General features: G+C 37.2%; 1 protein-coding gene and 1 pseudogene across 3 annotated transcripts in view; one reads left to right on the top strand and one right to left on the bottom strand.

Moving 5' to 3' along the window:
• EXOC6B (exocyst complex component 6B) overlaps positions 1 to 22,438 on the bottom strand; it is a 708,543-nt gene that overhangs the window by 582,953 nt on the left and 103,152 nt on the right. For 2 of the 3 annotated variants that reach the window (XM_060026390.1, XM_060026391.1), the window contains exon 6: positions 21,095 to 21,299. In XM_060026390.1, coding sequence (XP_059882373.1) covers positions 21,095 to 21,299 — 205 coding nt within the window. The remainder of the gene's footprint in view (positions 1 to 21,094; positions 21,300 to 22,438) is intronic. The other variant, XM_060026392.1, reaches the window with a different exon arrangement.
• On the top strand, positions 5,606 to 7,694 carry LOC132434809 (dnaJ homolog subfamily A member 1 pseudogene; annotated as a pseudogene).

Below are 22,438 nucleotides of genomic sequence, written 5' to 3'. Positions count from 1 at the left end.
AGGATATATTTCACAGAGTACTCAAATCCTCTGACATTTTATGAAAAATTTGTGTCCACACAATAATTTTTCTGAGGAGAGGGTTCATGACTTTCATTGGATTCTCAAAAGGTTTACGTCCCTAAAATGTTTAAGAACTACTGCTATAGATATCTCTCCTCTCCACTGTTAAAAGACCAACTCTGCTTTAAAGACTTACCAAGAAAGACAAACATAACACATGCCCAGATAGACCACAGCCTCTTCATCAGGGCAGCTAAGAGATTCATATGTTTAACAAACTGAGGAGAGCTGAAGTCATTCTGTTGGAAAGTAGGCCGTACTATTTTTTGACATTTGCTTGTTTTCTTATATGGGAAGTAAGGGAAAGGTACAAATTAATAACAGACTTCAGCCTAAGTCAAAAAATAAGATTATAGTACCGAAAAAAAAGATACTCCTTATCCTTAAATTCTTTGACACCAGAATAAAATCACCATACTCAAGGGCACAACCCTCAAAAGAAGATTAAGACCACCACGGTTCAAGCCAGCAAGTAATTACACTAAAAACAAAACCTAAGGTAAAAATATAGCTTTCTATTTGTCTTGTTAGTTACAAAGACTACAAAAATACACACACACACACACACACACACACAGACTAGAAATACTTTCAGAGAATAAGGGCTACTCCAGTTGTTGCTTCTGAACAAATTTCTCAAGGAAACTAAAGAAGAGAAAAACCTATCTATAAAATTCAAGAACTACAATCTATTTCTCATTAAATTAAAAAGCTATTGTGTGAATTCCGGTTTTGCTTTTCGCCTTTTTTTCTTCCCTGGAAAGAGATCGCAAGTTCCTCAACACATATATAAAAGATTTTATTTGTTCAGTCAGTACTGGAGCACAAATCATAAGCTTTTAATTCACTGGTTACAGGGTTTCAGTTTTAGAAGATGAAAAAGTCCTGAAGATGGATGGTGGTGATGATTGTACAACAGTGTGAATGTACTGATTAATGCCACAAAACCGTACGTTTTAAAATGATTTAAGAAGGTAAATTTTATGTTATGAATATTTTACCAAGAAAAAATAGCACTGGTATACAGAAGTGAGAAAGTTTCACTGGAGGAGAATCAAGATAAAATTATACCTAAGTGAAAAAGTTTCAGCTGGTTCTTCAAAGATAATTTGCAACTCGAGATATCAAAATTGAACATAACAGTTACAGGTTTCATCAGCAAATTAAGAGCCTAAGAAGACCAGGAAAATATTAAAACTCTTACAATATCCATAGAAATTCTCTGTCCTTAAATGCATAAGTGCCCTGCCAAAGGAAAAAAAAGTGTATGTATGTATAATATAACAAAAATTTGCTGAATGCCTAGTTTGTACAAAGCAGTGTGCTAGGTTCTATGCAAACAATAAGATGAAGCCAATTCAGACATATGCCCTCGAGAAAATGCCAGTAAATGATTATCATCTTAGTTCCACTTCCTGAACTCTATCCTAGCTATAGGTTCCCCTCCTCCAACCAAGTGTCCCAGATCCCTTTTATTACCTAGTATTCTACAAGTGAGTCCTCTGTGATTTATGGTGGTGTGCCACAGAACACATCTTAAGCACTGGCATTGCAAGACTTTAAAAATAAGGGCTCTTAAATTCCCTACTTCCTTCCCAATCTCATTAACATCTCAACTGGTATAGGGTAATCATCTCCCCTGACAGCCCACCCTGATTTGTAAAACAGAATTTTCTCAATTTTAAAAATTTCCAAATACTTAAACATTTATATAAAGATCCATTATCACTGTTCTGTTTTAATAGCTAACCACACTAGAGGCCTCAATGGTTGGCTGACTTCTGAGTTTAAGCAAACACACACATGCAAGTAGGCACTACAACATGACAAGGCCTTTTCTTTCCCCCCAGACAACTGCCCCAATCTGCAGAGCATTTTCTCCTCTGCATGCACACACAAAGTAATAATTGAAAGCTGTTCTAAATCTGCTGTAGATGTGCAATTAGAAAATTATGTCAGGAAGGTAAAGTAGCCTGAACTTGTCAACAAAACAACTTTTTTGCAAGCTTTCAAAACAAACAAAATGTAGTCGGTTGAAAACTTCCGGCTCACAGTATAAACTCTTGCCACTGCTTTGTTCAATAGCTTCTCACAAAGAACAAAGAACAAAAGAGTCTATGAGTGAAAAATTCACCTCTAATGATCTAACCACTTCCCATACTTCCCAGTCCAGAGTTTTATTCCCTAGCCATCTTGGTGCAGGCATTTATCCATTCACCTCCTAATGAAGACAGAAAGAATTCATCCCAGTACAGTCAAGTTCAGAGGTCATAAAGCCTCTAAAGCTTAGAATCACATAGACCTAAAAAAGCAGCAACTTAGGTGGTCATCTGTCACTATTCAATTGCAAAAATTTAATTTTTCTGCGTTTTTAGTTTGGGGTTCATTTCTCTGTTGAGATCCTAAACAAGAGGGAATAAGAGAAATGTCACATTCTCAATCAGTGAGATAATAATTAGCAATAATTAATTAACTGAAGTTTCTGGTAGTCCTCATTACCTGTTCAATATGCTTCCCAACCTATACTTTTGATAAACTTCATGACCAATGGCCAAGGGGTTAGGAATAGAGAGATGGTTTGACTACAAAGGGGTAGCACAAAGGAATTTGGGGAGGTGATGGAATTGTTCTGTTTGTGGTGGTGTTTACGTGAATCTATGCATGTTTAAAAAGTTATGGACACCAAAAGAAAGATATATTGTATGTAAATATTTTTAACTTTGAAGCTACTCTAGGGTTACTTGCTAAAACTTTTTAGCAGGGAGATCTAGTAGGATGTGAGAAAATAGATTCCTCTTGTTCTAGAACATCCTTAGGTCCACATCTCTGGCCCTCCTGAATATATTTGAATATTTCTTTTTCTTCCTTTCTTTTTATTTCCTCACATACCAGTTCCCTTACCATTATTTTGATGGAGTTTTTTTGCTCAGTAAAGAAAACATCTGGCAGAGGACAAGAATAAAGCACTCACTGAGAGCACAACAATCCTAGGAATTCTCAACTGGATTTCTCCAGGGCCAGTAAGAACTATCCCCCAGGTCAAAGGGCACACCACGGGGATTCGGGGAGGGCTCTAAATCCAAACCTCAAACTTGGCTCCACTACACTCTGCACACGTGGCAGGCATCTAGAATTGTCAAAAGGGAAGTACAGCATACCAGTAAACTGACTTGTTCATACCAAGAAGTATCAGCACAGGAGATGAGAAAATACACTGAGCTCAGAGTATAGCTCAATCTAGTAACTGAGAAACACGATCACCACATGCATAGTGAAGTTACTTCAAGAGACTGTAGAAAGACTAAGAACCCAAAATACAATTTCCATCAACAAAATAAAGATATCCATTTAAGTCTCACTAATTTCTAAGGTCTGAATTGCCCATTTAAGCAGATGTAAGGTTTGGTTTCTCACTGACATTAAAGCAATTATTGCAATATAGTACAAAAAACAAAACAAACAAAAACCCTGCATTTCTTAACACTGAAGCCTGAAAAAAATAAGGAAAACCTTCAGGTTAAAAAAAATTTTTTTCCCTCTAAAAGTAGTGGCTCATGCTTTCCCAAATCAGTTTGTTTAAAACTACTTATGAAAAAAATGTAGTTGCAATGATTTAATAAGAAGATGGAGAGGCAGAAAGACAGCTGGTATTAAGCTATCAATACCCAAGCTACCCCAACTGAAGACTAATTGCCTGATAAAATCACATAGATCTCAAAACAAAAAAATCCAAAAATGCCATATTTATTAAGTACCTACTGTGTGTCTAAGTACTTTACATACATGATCTTATTAGACACATTAATAAAAGATGAAAATAAGGCTTAGATTAAGTGTTTTGCCCATTATAAGTGAGAAGTTTCAACCCAGCTTTCTTGACTCCAAACCTATGCTCTTTAATATTGAAGACACTACAAAAGAAATTTTCTACAAGAAAGACTTGACTAGGAATGGATATGAGCTAATTTTCTCTAAAAATTATTACAAAGAGAGTTGACTGCTGCTCTGTATTCTCTATTATCACTACAACTGCATGACAAAGATAAGGTAAGGCACCACCTCTCCTAGTCTGCAATTAGTGCAAGCCAAGTTGATAATAAGTAAATGCCTATGGTCCTTGAGAGAGTCAGCAATGGATCCAGTCTCCTTTCTCCCATTTAAGGGTCTACATTCTAAGACCACTATCTCGAAGTGTTCCTATAACCAATATAATCAAACTCAACCTTTTTAAAGTAAAAGTAGCTTTGATTGGTGCTAATGCCTCTTTGATTATAACATTTTATAACTCATAATTCTCCTACTTATAAAACGTTACAGTAATTTTTATAGTCAATTACATGAGACCAATTTTCTTGGGTATTAATGATCCCTGCTAGCCCAATGAAAGCATTAAAAAATAAAAGACAGTTGAAATGACCAAATGACCAGATCTCTATGAGATCTGTTTTATAAAATGATATTAAACAGATCTAAATTTGGGGTAAAGAAGCACGAAATGTGAGAAAGCATTCGCCAAATTTAAGATGCAGTTCAAACAGTAGAATAAATTACTATCTGTAGGCAGGGCCCAAGGATTAATCACATTTAAGTAAAAATATGCAAGACTTAACAACCATTTTAAAACATGTCTTTAGTGTCCTTGTTTGCTTTGTACATTCACTGTGTTAATATAAGATTAGATATTAGAATCTAATTAGAATTACTAGTGAAAGCATATCAGAACATCAAGAAAATCTGAGATCTGGGAAGAACCAGAACTGATGAGTTCTTATCCTTGAATTTAAACCCTTTAAAAATGTCAAACTTGGAACTGTTCTTTAGACCAAAGAACCATTATCCACACAGCTAAACATACACATAATAGAGAGCAAATACCACGATTCTCAAGCTTTATTATGGTTTCAGATCTTATATCATGGTTGACTTTTTAAAATAAAGATTCTCAGTTGGGGTGGTCAGCATGTAAGGCTGCTCAAGATGAAGCTGAATTCTCAGGTCTTACAAGCAGGATTTCTAGAACTAAGAGAGAGGCAAACAGAGAAAGAGAAAGAGAGAGAGAGAAAAAAAAAAGAGAGAAATAGAGAAAAAATAAGAGAAGAAAAAGGAAAGGAAATGGAGAGGGGGACCCCAACCATATAAAGAGATGCAAGTAAAAGAGAAGCAAGTCTTTGTTTTAAAATATCTATTCCATATTTCAATCATGCAGTTGTTATATCTGACTTGAGAAAACATCATCCATACACAAGCAGAGTAAGATAGTATGCTCCTCGAAAAGGCGGAGGAGTGGCGGCTGCCCGAGCTGCGCACCACAACGCGCTCCTTCCCGCTCCCCTACGCCGGCACCGGCCCACTGACCCCCTCATCTCACCGACTGTAGAAAACGGTGAAAGAAACCACTTATGATGTTTTGGGGGTCAAACCCAATGCCACCCAAGAAGAACTGAAAAAGGCTTACAGGAAACTGGCCTTGAAGTACCACCCTGATAAGAATCCAAATGTAGGAGAGAAGTTTAAACAGATTTCTTAAGCTTTCGAAGTGCTCTCTGATGCAAAGGGAATTATATGACAAAGGAGGAGAACAGGCAATTAAAGAAGGTGGAGCAGGTGGTGGTTTGGGCTCCCCCATGGACATCTTTGATATGTTTTTTGGAGGAAGAGGCAGGATGCAAAGAGAAAGGAGAGGTAAAAATGTTGTGCATCAACTCACAGTAACCTTAGAAGATTTATGGTGCAAAAAGAAAACTAGATCTGCAAAAGAATGTGATTTGTGACAAATGTGAAGGCCGAGATGCTAAGAAAGGAGCAGTAAAGTGCTTCTCAATTGCCGAGGTACTGGAATGCAAATAAGAATTCATCAAATAGGACCTGGAATGGTCCAGCAAATTCAGTCTGTCTGCATGGAGTGCCAGGGCCATGGGGAGCAGATCAGTCCTAAAGATAGATGTAAAAGCTGCAATGGAGGGAAGGTAGTTTGAGAGAAGAAAATTCTAGAAGTTCACATTAACAAAGGCATGAAAGATGACCAGAAGATAACATTCCACGGTGAAGGAGACACCAAGAACCAGGACTGGAGCCAGGAGATATTATCATCATTTTAGATCAGGAGGACCATGCTGTTTTTACTCGACGAGGAGAAGACCTTCTCATGTGTATGGACATACAGCTGGTTGAGGCATTGTGTGGCTTCCAAAAGCCAATATCTACTCTTGACAACTGCACCACAGTCATCACTTCTCATCCAGGTCAGACTGTCGAGCGTGGAGATATCAAGTGTGTGCTAAATGAAGGCATGCCAATTTATCGTAGACCACATTAAAAGGGTCGCATCATCGATGAATTTAAGGTAAACTTTCCTGAGAATGGCTTTCTCTCCCCTGATAAACTCTCTTTGCTGGAAAAACTCCAACCTGAGAGGAAGGAAGTGGAAGAGACTGATGAAATGGACCAGGCAGAACTAGTGGACTTTGATCCAAATCAGGAAAGACAGTGCCACTACAATGGAGAAGCATATGAGGATGATGAACATCATCCTCAGGGTGGTGTTCAGTGTCAGACCTCCTAATGGGGCCAGTGAATAACACTCACTGCTGGCATTTTATTTGCAGTAGTGATTGAGTGAAGAACTATAATCATAATATGCTCACTACTTGCTATTGTTGGTTTTAATATTCAACTATAGTAGTGTTTTAAAAGTTAAATGAAGAATAAACTCAAATATAAAAGCGCTGACTTTGCCCTGTATGTATGATGACTTCAGTGTGCAAGATAAGTTGAATACTTGTAAAAACTACTTTAAAAAATTTCCCCTAGCATTTGTTAGGCCATACTTTGTAACTGATTTCAGCTATGTACATGGAATAGCTTAGACTGAAATGCCAGGTATATGTATTGACTTCAGTGTATGACCCTTAATTGTTCAGCTATGAAGTTAAAACTGGATTTAACTGGCAGTCAGAGAATTTGTAGAGAAGTGTTGGTCTGTACAGTGGTATTAAGTGGGATTCATTGTGATGCCTCTGCCTTTATTCTATTGCCTCAACTGTTACTTGAAGATGGCATGCTATATAATTTAATTTAGCCTGTGGTATCAGTGATAGAAATGATACCTTTCTAAAGAAGGGGTTTATCATATAACATGCTGCTTCTTGAGGGCTTGCATTTGTTGAACTGCATTCCCTTCTGCTGGGCCATCTTTTTTTAATATATCTAGTTATTGGTCCTGGTTACTTTTTTTTTTTTCCTTCTCTTTGGACCACAGTAAGCCTTAAGAGTAGTGACTTCTGGAGCAGGGTAACTTAGAGGCTGGAGTGATAAGACCTTTACATGAAGAAGTAATTTGCATGTATGAGTTAGGAAGGTGTTTTGCAGGTATATTACAGGCTTACTTTAAACCATTTAACTTATGCTCCAAAGAAACTGTAATTTAATGTTGGTAGTATAGCAAACTATGAATAGCTTTAATTGTATGTTTAAAGTCATATTCTCACAAGCTTAAATCTGGATATCAGAATTAAGCAATTCTTGAAATGTATGAATCTCTCCTTAATATACTGATTACAAAGCAAAAAAAAAGAAAGAATATTAGTTCGTTCAGACCTGTAGTGAGAGATCACTACCTATTAAACATAAACTTTAATAGTTCATTCCAATGAGATGAAAATACATCTTGCTTCCATTCATCATTTAGAAAGGCAGAGAGAGGCTGTGTCTGAACAGATCTAAACTTCATCTGATAATGGGAATTCCCTGGTGGTCCAGTGGTTAGGACTCCGTGCTTCTACTGCCAAGGGCCCGGGCAAGCTGCGCTGTGCGGCCAAAAATAAATAAGCAAATAAATAAAGGCTTGGGGCTTCCCTGGTGGTGCAGTGGTTAAGAATCTGCCTGCCAATACAGGGGACACGGGTTCAAGCCCTGGTCTAGGAAGATCCCACATGCCACGGAACAACTAAGCCCATGCGCCACAACTACTGAGCCTGCGCTCTAGAGCCCGCAAACCACAACTGCTGAGCCCACGCACCGCAACTACTGAAGCCCACATGCCTGGAGCCCTGCTCCGCAACTAGAGAAGCCACCACAATGAGAAGCCCGCTCACCCCAACTAGAGAAAGCCCGCGCGCAGCAACAAAGACCCAACGCAGCCAAAAATAAATAAATAAATAAAATTTGAAAATAAAGGCTTTTTAAAAAATAATAATAAACTTAATCTGATAATAAAGACAATAAAGTGGTTGTTCTTGGCCCCCTGTACAGTAATATTTAACAGCACTTAGGCTGTATATTTACATATTATATTTAAGGCATCATTTTAAATAACCTTTCATATCATTGCATATTTCAGAGGCTAAATTATATAATAAAAACACAAACAGGTAGCATCTTATTTATGTCAATAAGATCAATTCATTTCCACCTGATAAGTTAGATTGAAAGTGCTGGTCTCAAGTTCAAGTCAAAAGTGAGTTCAGGGGGCTTCCCTGGTGGCGCAGTGGTTGAGAGTCCGCCTGCCGATGCAGGGGACGCAGGTTTGTGCCCCGGTCTGGGAAGATCCCACATGCCACGGAGCGGCTGGGCCCGTGAGCCATGGCCGCTGAGCCTGCGCGGCCGGAGCCTGTGCTCCGCAACGGGAGAGGCCACAACAGTGAGAGGCCTGCATACCGCAAAAAAAAAAAAAAAAAATGAGTTCAGTGACCTGAATTTCATTTCCACATTAGTGTGGTACAATTTTTCATGATACTTGGAGGCTGCAGGAAATCCCAGGAATATTGTAACGGAATGAAGTTCAGTTATTGTACGAACTACCGAAGAAAAACTTCATAGTGTAGGTCATTTTCCTTTATTGTAAATTTAACAGAAAGTTAACACTGGCTCTCTCCCACAAAACTCTGAGGCCAAGTCAAATTATATGTAAGCTAGCCTATCAGCACTACTTTCCTTCACTGCTCTTTTAACTCCCTCTTTCCCCATCTTCTCCTGCAGCAGCACAGGGACTACTCATTCACCAGAACACATGCCGAAGTATGAAATGAGTGTGAACCTGCAACAGTGGCAGGGGTGAGGTAGTGTGACATTTTGCAACCAAAGGAAGGTATTGAAGAACTCATATTCTCTTCTGAACAATGGTAAATATTTAACTTAAGAATTCAAGGCAAGGGAAAGAGAACATTCTGGTTATCACAAATTTGCAACCTTTATCATCACTTTCAAGATTTTTATATTTTTTTTTAATTTGCTTTGTTGCCTATTAAATCAAATTTATCTGTTCACTTCTTTAATAAGGCACACAATACAACAGAGATTTGAATGGACCTCAGTTTAAGTTACAACTAACAAATAATTCCTTTCCCACCTTGTTACAGCTATGAATCTGAAGACTGGAGACTCCTCAATTACCCACATAAAACAGAAAAGAAAATCAATAATGCCATAGATAGGTATAAATAGTCCCTTAAATAAGGGAACGCTTCCTCTGTACCCTGAGAGTTGGAACATTTACTACCTCATATCCAGTCCACCAACAAATCCCATGTTATACACATACACCTAATCTGACTTAAGTTTCTTTTCTTTTTGTGTGTGTTCAATATATCTTCCCTAAGTTATACATGCAAAACTATGCACAGTTAAGTTATACATAAAGAGTTTATTATGAGAAACAACCGTTTCCTCCTCTCCTCTTTCTCCCCAAAAGCAACCACTCTTTTGATGCTTACATCTTTATCTCTACATACCATGCTTATGTGTGCTACTGCTTATTTCTGTAGGTTTTTTTAATTGTGGTAAAATTTATGACATAAAATTTTCCATTTTAACCATTTTTAACTGTACAGTTCTGTGCCATTAGGTACATTCACCTTGTTGGACAACCATCACCACCACCCATCTTCAGAACTTCTTCATCTTCCCCAACCAAAACTCTGTACCCATTAAACATTAACTCCTCATCCCTTTTACTGCTAGCCCCTGGAAACCATCATTCTACCTTCTGTCTTTATGAATTTGACTACTTCAGAACCTCAGATAAGTGGAACTATACAATATTTGTCCTTTCATGCCTGGCTTATTTCACTTAGCGTAATGTCTTCAAGGTTCATTCATGTTGTAGCATGTGTCCAAATTTCCTTTTTTAAGGCTAAAAAATATTCCATTATATGTATATACCACATTTTGTTTATCCATCCATCAATGGACACTAGGATTGTTTCTGCCTTTTGGTTATTGTGGGGTTTTTTAGTTCTAAGCATTATCTATTGACTTTCCACCATGGAAGACGGGGGTTTAAGGTCTCTTTCACATTCCTTTTTTTTTTTGCGGTACGCGGGCCTCTCACTGTTGTGGCCTCTCCCGTTGCGGAGCACAGACTCCGGACACGCAGGCTCAGCGGCCATGGCTCACAGGCCTAGCCGCTCCGCGGCATGTGGGATCTTCCCGGACAGGGGCACGAACCCGCATCCCCTGCATCGGCAGGCGGACTCTCAACCACTGTACCACCAGGGAAGCCCTCTTTCACATTCTTAACACACCAGCACCAAATATCTGTGCAGTGTCCATTCACATATCCCTCTACAACAGAGATAAACCAATGGATTAATTACCTATATTAACTTTTAGCATTTAATTATTATAACTGTGTAAATGCAATACATAGCCAAGCCATATAAGATATTGTTTTTAACCTCTAAAGACATTTAGGATTTTCACTTTGACCTCTGGCTTCTGAAAATTCACAATATGGCTTTATATAAGCCTCTTTTCATGCCTTTTGTTGGATACTTGGTGGGTCCTTTAATCTGCATGTTCATGTCTTAGAATTTTGGGAAATTTTCCCATATTATTTCTGTGATGAATTCCTTCCCTTCATTTTTGCTTTATTTTTCTAAAATGCTTAGTATTCAAATGCTGGATCGCCTAGACTGCCCCTTAATATTCTTATATCTTTTCTATTTCCCATGTTCTATCTCTTTTTCTTTTTACTCTTCTCTCTGGAATATATTTTTAACTTTATTTTCCAAACCCTCCTTTAAGCGTTTTCTGCTATCATATTTTTAATTTCTAAAATTCTTTTTGTTCTCTGCACTTCTCCTTTTATGCAGCATTCTGATCTTGCTTTTTACATGTAATTTATTTTCTATTATCTTTCTAATGCTACTGACGATAGTTTGGGTTTTTTTGCCTTTTAGGTTTTCCTCTTCTTGCATAGTCCCTATCTTCTCCAAGTTGCTTCTTTGTATGTGTTTGTTCTGACTCTACTTTCATGTTAGAATCTTTTCTCAAATATCTGCTGATCCTTAGCCATCTGCTCAAATTTTAAATTGGGAAACTAAAAAGCTGACTGAATGTACATCAGTCTAGTCTACTGTGGCCTTCAAAGTGATCTGACTTGCCCTTTTTACTAGGGACTACTCAGTGGACATATCTTTAGGATACTTCTCTTGGGCTAATCATATTATTCAGAGTATTCAGATTATCTTCCAATCTCACACCTGAAGGGTATAAGCCTGGTTCTGGGAACCAAATCAGAAAAGAGGGCTGTGAGATTTAGGATAAATCTCAGTATTTAGTATATAAACTTTCACTGTTTTCAGTTTGTGTCTATTGTTCTCTGATCTTCAGCTAGAGTTGAGATCAGGTAGTTAACTGATAGGAAAAAGCTGGGTAAGGAATCCAGATGTCTAACTGGTTCTGAAATAGACATTCAACCAATCTTCCTGTTTGGCCATCAATTTTACCCCCTTTCCCTGATGCCAGCAATTTCTTAAACATAGGGGTTCTGCAAAACACTAAAAATTGGGTTGTTCTTATTTTCTTCTACTACTGGTTTAGGACTGAGTTTTCTTGGATATGTTAGGACAATTATCACACATCTTTTTACTTTCCAATTTCCAAAAAATGTTGCTATCACCTGCTCTCCTAGAGTCTTTATGTTTGGGAGCTCGTGTTTTTTAAAAAAATTCCCTTAGCTGTTGTTTTTATGAGTTTGGAGAGGTGGAAGATAGAAATATATGTGTTCGACCCACTATCTTTAACAAGAAGTTAATTTGATCACTTCTTAGTACCTCCACAGTATTTTCAGATAGTTTCAAAATCCATTCAAAGTGCAATTTTAATGTTTTCATATACTTAAGAATATAATTGGAATAAGCGGATATACCTTAGAATATTAAAAAAAAGGATGGCTTTTCCTGAAAAATGTTAAGGTGTAGGTACATTAAATTTAATTAAATACACAATTAAGAGTAATTAATTGATTTATTAACTATCTACTATGACCAAGCACTATGCTAGCAAGGTGCTGAAGATATAAAGGTAAAAAACATACCTCTGTCCTTACAGAGACCATAAACTGGTTGGGAAGACAGATAAGTAAAGCAGCAGTCATGCTAACAGCATTCCCTAGTGCCATGAGATGCTACCTTGGAGGGCCCTAGTGGCTCTCTACCTTCCCCATTCTCAAAGCTTAGCAATGAACTGGTAAAACTAGTTACTAACTCAATAGACTGAGTCTGCTCATCTGAAGAATACTAAGTCTCTTTAGCTAATCTAAGAGGCATTGATAGAATTCCCCTAGCCAAGTCATTTCTCTGACCAGCAAGGATCCACCTAGTACATATTGACTAGATGTTCTTGCCCTTCTCCCAGCTTCCCTATCAATATTACAAGAGCAGGGTCCTTCTCCTGAGGCATGTCCCACTGTTTATACAGCAAAGTTGAACCCATCAGGCCCCTCCACAAAATGACAGGAAGATGGTATTCTCAGGCACTGTTCTGACCTTTCTGCCTATCAGGTTTACTGAGGAAAAGTTACTTTATACCTATATGGCATAATACTAATGTGTGTGTGTCTATGCCTCTTGTATAACACTACCTTTATCACTTATTAAATTCTTATACTATACATTTGGGTCAATTTCTGAACTTGTATTCTGTTCTACTCAGCAGTTTATTCTTATGATACCATATTGTTTTAAATTAAGTATTACTGCTTTCTAGTACAAGCCAAGGCTCAGTAAAAGGAATATTCTCAAAAGAATTTAATCTTAAAATAACTGAAACATATATATATATATGCATATATGTAGTATATTTGTGGGAGATGGTGTAAGTATTGCAATAGCTGCTGTTCCTCTAAAGTAATGGTCTATTTTAGGATGAGCACACTAAAAATCCATGTTCACAAATTATACTGAGAACCCATATGACAATTTTCTCTTAGAATTTAATAACAAGAAAATTTCTCCTGATAAGCTGGTATGCTTTGCTTAGCCAAAGCAAATAAATAATATGTTTATTATATATACACACACCATATAGTTTCCTTTTTATCCTGAAGAAAACTCAAAAGCAAACTGTAATATTGCCATCAAATTAGATTTAAGGAATAAATTCTCTTTCTTCTTTCACTCAACATGAGTCAAGGGTCATTGATCTTTTAAATTTAATTGTCATCTTTTTAACTGAACTCAGGTTCAAAATATTTTAGAAGTGTATACAATAGAAATAATTTTTATGGTAAGGAGAAAAAAACTGATTAAAAATGAGATCTAATTCAAGGCTGAAAATTGTCACCGAAAATTGAATTTTAGGAATAAAATTAAAAGTAGTTCAATCATCAAGTTTAACTCTAATTTTAATCTTCTCCTTCTCCATACTCTTAGAATCTATTTACGTTCACCATTCATCTAGGATGGTTCTTTTTTTTTCTTTCTTTTAATTTAACATGTATTATAAGCCTGGGACTAAGCTAAGTACTTGATTTCCCTAAATATTTCCACATCTTTTCAAAGAAGATTAAAAATTCCAACTGTACAGTTGTGAAGACTGAATGTGATGTTTAGTAACTTGCCCACTGTCATACAGCTAGCAAATGACAAATCTAGGAGTTTAATCCAAACTCCAAAGTCTATTCTGTTAACTATCATATTACTGAACAGTAAACTAAATCCCTACTATCCTCTTCAGATTCTAAAATTGTACTATCTATCATAAGCTCAGATTCTAAAATTGTACTATCATAAGCTCAGATTCTAAAATTGTACTATCTATCATAAGCTCAGATTCTAAAATTGTACTATCTATCATAAGCTACTCTGATTGTTGCCTACTTCAAGAATCCCATATAACACAGCTCTCACATTCCCCCACCTTACCCACAGGCCATCCATATCATCAAAGAATAAGGAGCAAGAATTAGTACAAACACAAAAATACCAAAATCAAGAAGAAAAGAAAAGAAAAAGTAAATCCAGGAACACCAAACCAAGTGAGCACCAACTTCTTTGACTCCAAAGGCCATATTCTGTGGAAGTTTTGCATAGCATCCAGCGCAAAAGAGATTTCAACAGCAATAATGCTTTTATTTGGCAGTCATTGCATGGCCTATGTGAACTCAGTTGGTAGTACTATGCCTGATCTAAGTCAAAGATGTTCTACACAATAAATAAAACAACACATTTTGCTCTAGTCAAGACTTAATCAAAGAAAGTCAAGGGCTGAAAGAACCACGGTGACAGTTAATCTCACCCAAGGAGCAGTTTCTTTAAAACTAGTTACTAAAGGAAGAATGCCTGGGGAGCCTTCCATTTCTTTTATAAGCAAGCAGTTCCTTTTCTAAGCATCAGTCATATAACCTATATAATTTGGCAAAGCCAAGTTAGAATTTTAAAAGCAAGTAAATCCTTCCCTTTGTTAAAGGGCCCCACATAGAAATCAACCTAGCCAAGAATGTTTACCTTACAAATGTTATTTAGTCCCACAAAGCCTAAGGCAAACTAACCAAAATAACAAATACAGAACTTCCCTCCTGCACAAATCAATTCCATAACAAGTGAATTACAGAAATCAATTTCAAAAGGAGAACTAAAAAACAGCAGACAATTAACGAAGAACTACTTTAGACATTTTTTATAAAACAGTTCAAGCTAAGTTGATTATTCAAAAATAAGACATACACAGTATTTTGGAAGCACACTGTAAGAATATCAACACAGAAAATGGAATAGGATAAAAGGGAGGGTTTTTCTACTTGCTTTAACTATGGCTCTACTTCCCATGGCAGACTCATAGGTGGGTCCATTAAATGCTTTCATTACAATACCATGTTAAAAAGATATATACAGGAACATGAAACGTTTTTTTTTGTAAAATAAGACCGCTTGACTTAAAATTCGATATGGTAATACACAGTAGAATGGACAATTTTTAAATTCCTCCTCAGATTCTGCTATATGATTGAACTTCTATCCTAGTTTTCATACTTACACATTTTTCTTACTTTTCTGCAGCTTCCCAGGTATTGTATATTGGAAGACAAGTGAAAGACTCAGAAACTTCTAGCTTGACACCTTTTAAACCAGACTGACTATACCACTGTTTCCTAGACCCAAAGGCAAAATTAAAATAAAAATGTACAGTTTAGTAAAAAGTAATTCTATTCAAGACCAAAGTAACAGAGAGTATTAGTTTTCTACTGCTGTGTAACATACTACTATAAACTTAGTGACTTGAAACTACACACAATTATTATCTAAGTTTCCATGGGTCAGGAGTTCAACATGTTTTTGCTGGGCCTTCTGCTCAGGGTCTTGACAGGCTGAAATCATGATGTCAGTCAGGTCTGTGGTTTCATCTGGAGCTCACAGTCTTCTAAGTTCACTCATACTGTTGGCAGAATCCAGTTCCTTGTGGTTGTAGAACTCAGGTCCCCATTTTCTTGCTGACTGTCGGCTGGGGATAGCTCTCAGCAACTCAAGGCTGCCTACAGTTCCCTGCCGTGTGGCCCCCTCCAAAGCATGGCATTCTGTTTCTTCAAGACCAATAGTAAAGCATCTGCTGCAGTTTTTAATCTAACTTTATATCTGACCTCTAGACCCTCTTTTAAAGGTTCTCACCTTACATATTAGGTTCACACGCTCAAGGGAGAGGATTTTACAGGATGCACAGACCAGGGGGCAGGAATCCTGGGGACCATCTTAGAATTCTGCCTCCCACATGTAATCAAAGCAAAAAGCTTCCTACAGATAAAGCTTTATCCAGAGACAATATAATAGTTGGAATACAGAGAAATGTATAAACTACATATCCTTCAGGTCATCCTCAAACAGTATTTTTGCATCATCCTCAAATAGTATTTTTTGCATCATATCTCTTGATAAAATTGGACAACTAACAGTTTGAGATTATAATCTCAGGTAAAAGTCTGGAGCCAAATTTGCTCATTAAACCCTAATTAGGGTGGAGTCCTTCTGGTAGTTTAACTGGTATATCCCAAAGATAAGCCAATCTACCAACTGTCTCCATCATTTCATTGTACTAAGGACAAAGCCCCACCCATGGGTCAATGCAGCAACTCAGGATAGGGTAAGTGGAAGAAGAAAACGGGAGATGTCCACCAAGAAAAAGCACAATCATTTACATAATTTCCAGAAGCTCCCAGACCAACTATCAATGTTAAGTGATATTTTCAAATCTGTTTTCTTGTATGATTCTAAAGGCCACTTAGAATTTTTTTTAAGGAAAAGAACACATTTTTAAGGCCAAAACTGCAGTTGCTGAACTAAAACTGATGATGATGATAAAGTTCTGAATAGTGGCATAGACAATGCTAAAAACTGGATTAGTAAATTAGAAAGCAAACATATGGGGGAGAAATGTCAAAGAGATGAAATTGTGAAGAAAAACAGACAAGAGACATGGAAATATGTATTTTTCTAAGCTCTGTAATAGCAGGTTGTAGCAGACTAGCTAGGTATTCACCAAACGTATTTCCTCTTTCTCCTGGTCACACAGATAGACTATATTTCTAATCCTCGCTTGCAGTGTATGAGCTTCTGCTGATGTAATGTTGGCAGCAGTCATATGTATCACTTACAAGCCTGGTCAATTAAAAAAAAAAAATCTCCAGGCATTATTTACTTTTTTCTCTACTGCTGTAACATTGAAAGCCACATGTTGAAGTGATAGAGCCACAAGTTGGAAGAGTCCTGGATCCCTTCACAGTCACTTAAAGAAGAGCTACCCAACCAGGAACATCCATTTTGGACGTCACATGAGCGAAAAATAAAATTTCTACGGTGAGATTTTAGAGTTTAGCTATTACAACAGGCATCGTTATTTAAAGAAACAGGCACTGGCATTGGAAGAATGGTGTTGCCATAACAAAAAAAACCTAAAATAAATGACATCAGTTTAGAGGTCAGGCAGTAGGCCACAAGAATATATATTTAGCAAGTCAAAGGCCTGAAAAGCCCTGTGATATTGTGGCAAAACAACTGGCAAAACCGGAACCTGTAATAAATGAAAAGGCACACCGCATGTCTATTGGGTCTGTAGCTCTATATGTGAATGTAGAGAGAGAGTTATAGTGTATATTGGCATTTGCTTTCTGCTTTTACCAAGGTTTTACACAAAAACGATGAGCACAGAATTTCCTACTTTGAAAACTGAAATTACAGGGAATAGCACAAGGCCAGAAACTTGGGCCTCAGAGGGTTAGAAAGCTGAACACATATAGATCCCAAATAGTAAAAGAAAAAGATGGTAAATTTTGAGCAATTAAGTCCAAAGAAGACCTTCTTGAACAAAGTGACTTAATCCTGAGGCAAAAATTAGATTCAGGTATGGTTTTCTTACCCGTTATTTCATATAGCCTCCAAGTAGGGCCTAAGTAAGAAAGAGACATGAGGCAAGGGTTATGCTCCCCCAACTCTACTACCTCCCCAAACAGGGAAGAAGAAAAAAAATCATTCCTGAAAATTATATTTAGAAAAGAACAGTGGGTATGGTATCTAAATAGAACCTATTGGAAAGAGACAGATCAGAGGTCTACTAAGTTTTGAGTTAACTGTAATGTCAAAACCCCACAAATCTGGACTAAATAAAACTCTGTTCAGAACCTTAAAACAACCCTTGGGCTCCTAAACTTGTAGAAGCAGAAAGTAAGCACTGAAAGATAGAGATATAAATGTGGTTGTAGATATAAGTGTAAATGTAGATGTATGTGTATATCTACAGAGAGAGAGAAAGAAATCTTCAAATGAAGGTATATTCCCCAGCACACACTTCAGAAATGTACACAGAAAAAAATAGGGAAAGAAAAACTAAGATGCAACCAAGAGCCCAGGAGAACAATGTGCAAAGGAGTTCTTTCCACAGAATCAACATCTAGACAAGGAAGTTCCCCTACTACTAAGGCAGAAAGATTTCCCAATGATGGCCCAAAAGGATTACATGATTTGCTATGAAGCAGGTAATACTGCACATCTCCTGTTCTTCCCTTTTCTAAATGGAAGTTTTTGTTGTAGCTATTCTGTTCTAGCTTCTCCATGGTATACTGAGGGTGGGAGGGCCACAGGTGCAGATAACCTATCTTAGTTCCTGGTCATCAGCCCACTGAAGAGCCACATCTGGATCTGATGGAGAGTACTGAGCATCCCTGGAAGGTATCGTACTTTGAGATGGATGTAGTAACTAGATGGGATATTGGGTTGTATTCCTTAGGGAAGGGACAAGTATGTTCTATGGATGAGAGGAAGAGTGAACAGATATGGAATTCCCTGACGGCGCAGTGGTTAAGAATCCCCCTGCCACTGCAGGGGACACGGGTTTGAGCCCTGGTCCGGGAAGATCCCACATGCAGCGGAGCAACTAAGCCCGTGTGCCACAACTACTGAGCCTACGAGCCACAACTACTGAGCCTGTACACCTAGAGCCCATGCTCTACAACAAGAGAAGCCACCACAACGAGAAGCCCACACACCACAACGAAGAGTAGCCCCCACTTGCCACAACTAGAAAAAGCTCACGCGCAGCAACGAAGACCCAACACAGCCATAAATAACTAAATTTATTTTTTAAAAAGAAAGGAGTGAAGAAATATTTGATGACCAAAAGGGTAGAACTGTGCCAGAGACTAGCTACTATGCACCAAAACTGTGTTCTTCTCTTAGACAGAGTGAGATTATATTCCCCAGCATCTCTTACAGGTTGCTATGGCCATGTTATTAAGTTCTGGCCAGTGAAATCAGAAAAGTGATGATGTGTCACATCCATGCCTAGCCCTTAAAAACCCTACCACATGCAATACTCTTTGGTCTTTCCCCTTTTGCAGCAATCTTCAAAACCATATTAAAAATGACAGACCCATATAATGGAAACTTTCCTTAAATCACCATTGCAAAGAAAACCATCACAAATCAGAAACATCATTTTGGGCTTGACATAAGTGAGAAATAAACCAGATCTCTCCCTCTTTTCTAACATCCATGAATTCAAACAAATATTTACTGAACACCTACTACGTACAAAGTATATGGTAGTTTCTCTCCCTCCTACTTTCCTTACTTTTTAGGTACTACAAGATTTTAAAATGTGTAAGATATCTTTATTCAATGATCTTATATATCCCATAGCATAGGATAGTAATACATGCAATAAGAGCTATACTTGAGATGAAAAATGCTATAGGAGGAATAAAGGGTTATCAGTTAATTAAAAAGTCCTGAATTCACGAAAGGTTTCTTCACCGTTTCTTTAAATGACAAAAATACAGCCAACAGTTAACAGTTTACACATTTTGAGTGCCATAGCAGACAAATTCATCTCAGTCTAATCTGAATTCTACTACAGAATCTGACCTTTACAAGCTGTCTGAACTTGAGCAAATCACTTCCCTGGCCTAGGCCTTAATTTCTTCAGATAATTAGGGGAGAGACCAGATATCTCACATTAAATGAAATAACAATATTCTTCATGGAATCCTCTCTTTCACCAAAAAGGAAGTAATTTCTCAAGCAAAGGCCTAGAAAAAGCAACTTTGTACTATACTCTTGTATATTTTGAAAAATTAGTAAAAATTTGTCAACCACAATAAAGACTTGTCTTACAAGATACCTTCATTCCTGTACTCAAACTATACACAGCAAGGCAAAAGTGTATTTTCAATGATTAATTTTGTTTCTTCACCACTAAAAAAAATGACATGATATGATTATTTCCATCAGGGTTTATCATCAACTAGTTTTAAGCTTTCCACTTCGTAAAGTATAACAATAAGGAAATTAAAAGAAGAATTGGGAAAAGAATATGTGTATTCCCTTAGGAAAGGGATTTCCAAAGAGGCAGATCTCTTTTGCAGAATCAAAGACATATCTAAAAGATTACCAAGGCTAGTTGAGACCAAAAATATGACCTACTCCCTCATTCCTCACAGAATTAAGAACTACAAATGACTTATTCAAGAACACAGTTGTTTATAGAACCAAAAAAGACTTTCCATAAACAGCTGGATCTTCTACTTATTGTTACAGGTTACATCATAAGGTATACTGAGAAATTTTAATAAAAGCAGTGTGACTTAAATTTCAAAAGAGCAAGTAATACTGCAAATTATTACTGTTCTTTATTCATAACGACAAAGTACTTCTGGACGTTCCTTGTGGCTTTCATAACTTAGAGATGAAGTTATTGAAAGAAAAAAATCAAAACACTTTCAACACATTGTTAATTTATAAGCTATAAACAAATTCCTTTCTGTGATCATAATTCCCAGCATTTCCCAAAAGGTCTTTTTTCATTGATACCCATTGATATCAGAAATAACAGTTATAGAAATATTCATATATAACATGACATCTTGCTTAATTACATAGTAAATAATCAACCAAAGGTACCTGCAGCACAATTTAGCTCATTAACTAGAAAGAACTTTTAAAAATCTTGGGGGGAAAAAAAATCTTGGGCTTCAAATCATACCCAAAGTCAAGAAAAGTATTCAAAAAATAGAAAAGCCTCTTCAAAGCACCAATATAAACCATCAATCAGTATGTACTGAATATTCACAGAGCAAAACAATATACTAGTAAATAATTCACTGCTCTGCTAAGAAAATAAAAGATATTTTAAAATCATGTGTTCCCATAAAGATGAAGGACTTCCCTAAAATGACAAGAAACAATTAAGACATTTAGCAAAAAGAAATCTGTGTTTAACAGAATACTTGCAAAGTCATTGGCCAACCTATCATAAACCCAAGACCTACTTGCTTCATGGCAGTCTCTCCAATTTTGTCTGAATGTTTGCGGATACTCTCCAGAAAGTCTTTGAGATCAGACATAGAAACATCCTTAATTTCTTCTCGAAGCTTGGGGATATTGTCCACCATCACCTTGCAGAATCGATAATGGCTTACTTGAGGCAGATAGGTATGCTCTAGATGTTCCAGAGTTTTCAGTGCAGGATAATGCCTATAAAAGGAATTGCATCACCTTTAGCTCAACTCAGTCTTCTTTAGGGCCACAGATATATTCCTTAGGCAAAATTTCTAGCCTGAATTAGTTTTCACTGTACATTAAGACAAATCCAGGATTAAGTTTCAATAAACACATGAATGGAAAAATTAATGTAAAATTATTAAAAATCAATATATATATTACAGGACTTAATAAATTATAATCAAAAAAAGATTTTTCCCAAGAATACAGAAAACTTTGAAAATCCACCAATGAAACTCATTACATAAAGAATAAAGGCCATTGCTAGGAAAAAATAAATAAAGGGAAATATAAAATGATCATATCAATGCCACAAAAATCATCCCATAAAATAAAGTACCCAAGGATAGACTTCCAACTATGGCACACAGAAGAGCTTAGCAAATCTTCTACCCAAAAAGCAAATATAAACTAGACAAAACTGTCCCAAACAACCATTTCAAGATTCCGGAAATTGGAAAGGACTCTGCAGAGGAGAACAACAAATTGAGAAGGGTTTATTCATGAAAACTGCTAAATAGAGAGGGACTTTGTGGTATTCTTGCCTGGGGCTACCTCCATCACCCTCTCCACCTCCCCTCACCCCATCACTGGTTATGGCTTGTCAGGAAAATCAGCAGCTTCTCTTCAGTTAGGGGCTGACATGATTTGGAGCAGAGGGTGAAAATCTTATATGGAGTGGTGTTGTTAGGAAAAGTAGCAAACTCATTTTAAAAAAGGAAGAGAGTGGGGGGAACCTCCAGCTCTAATGGGCTGAAGTTCGTCTAGGTTGGAACAAAGAGCAGACTGGAGGACTAACCAAAAACTTAACAGGGAAGTCCTGGAAATAAGAGACCCATAGAATAACCTGATAGCTCTCTGAATATCCCTAGCTGACTGAGAAGCTGTGCACAAATGCAGGGAACACCTAAAAGGGCCTAAGCACTCCACACATCCTTAGCTGACTAGGAGACTGCAGGCCTGCACATAGGAGAAGGCTTGGCAGAATATAAAAGCTCAGCAGACTTGAAAACTTGCCTGAATTTTGAACACACTCCCTAACCCACATACAAGTCCACTAACAAAGGGTAGACACCTTTCTCAGCTCAAGTTTCTTTGAGCACCCAGGACCA

This window comes from Delphinus delphis, chromosome 12 (assembly GCF_949987515.2).
Source record: "Delphinus delphis chromosome 12, mDelDel1.2, whole genome shotgun sequence".
NCBI lineage: Eukaryota > Metazoa > Chordata > Mammalia > Artiodactyla > Delphinidae > Delphinus > Delphinus delphis.
This window is presented reverse-complemented; position numbering and strand designations above follow the sequence as displayed.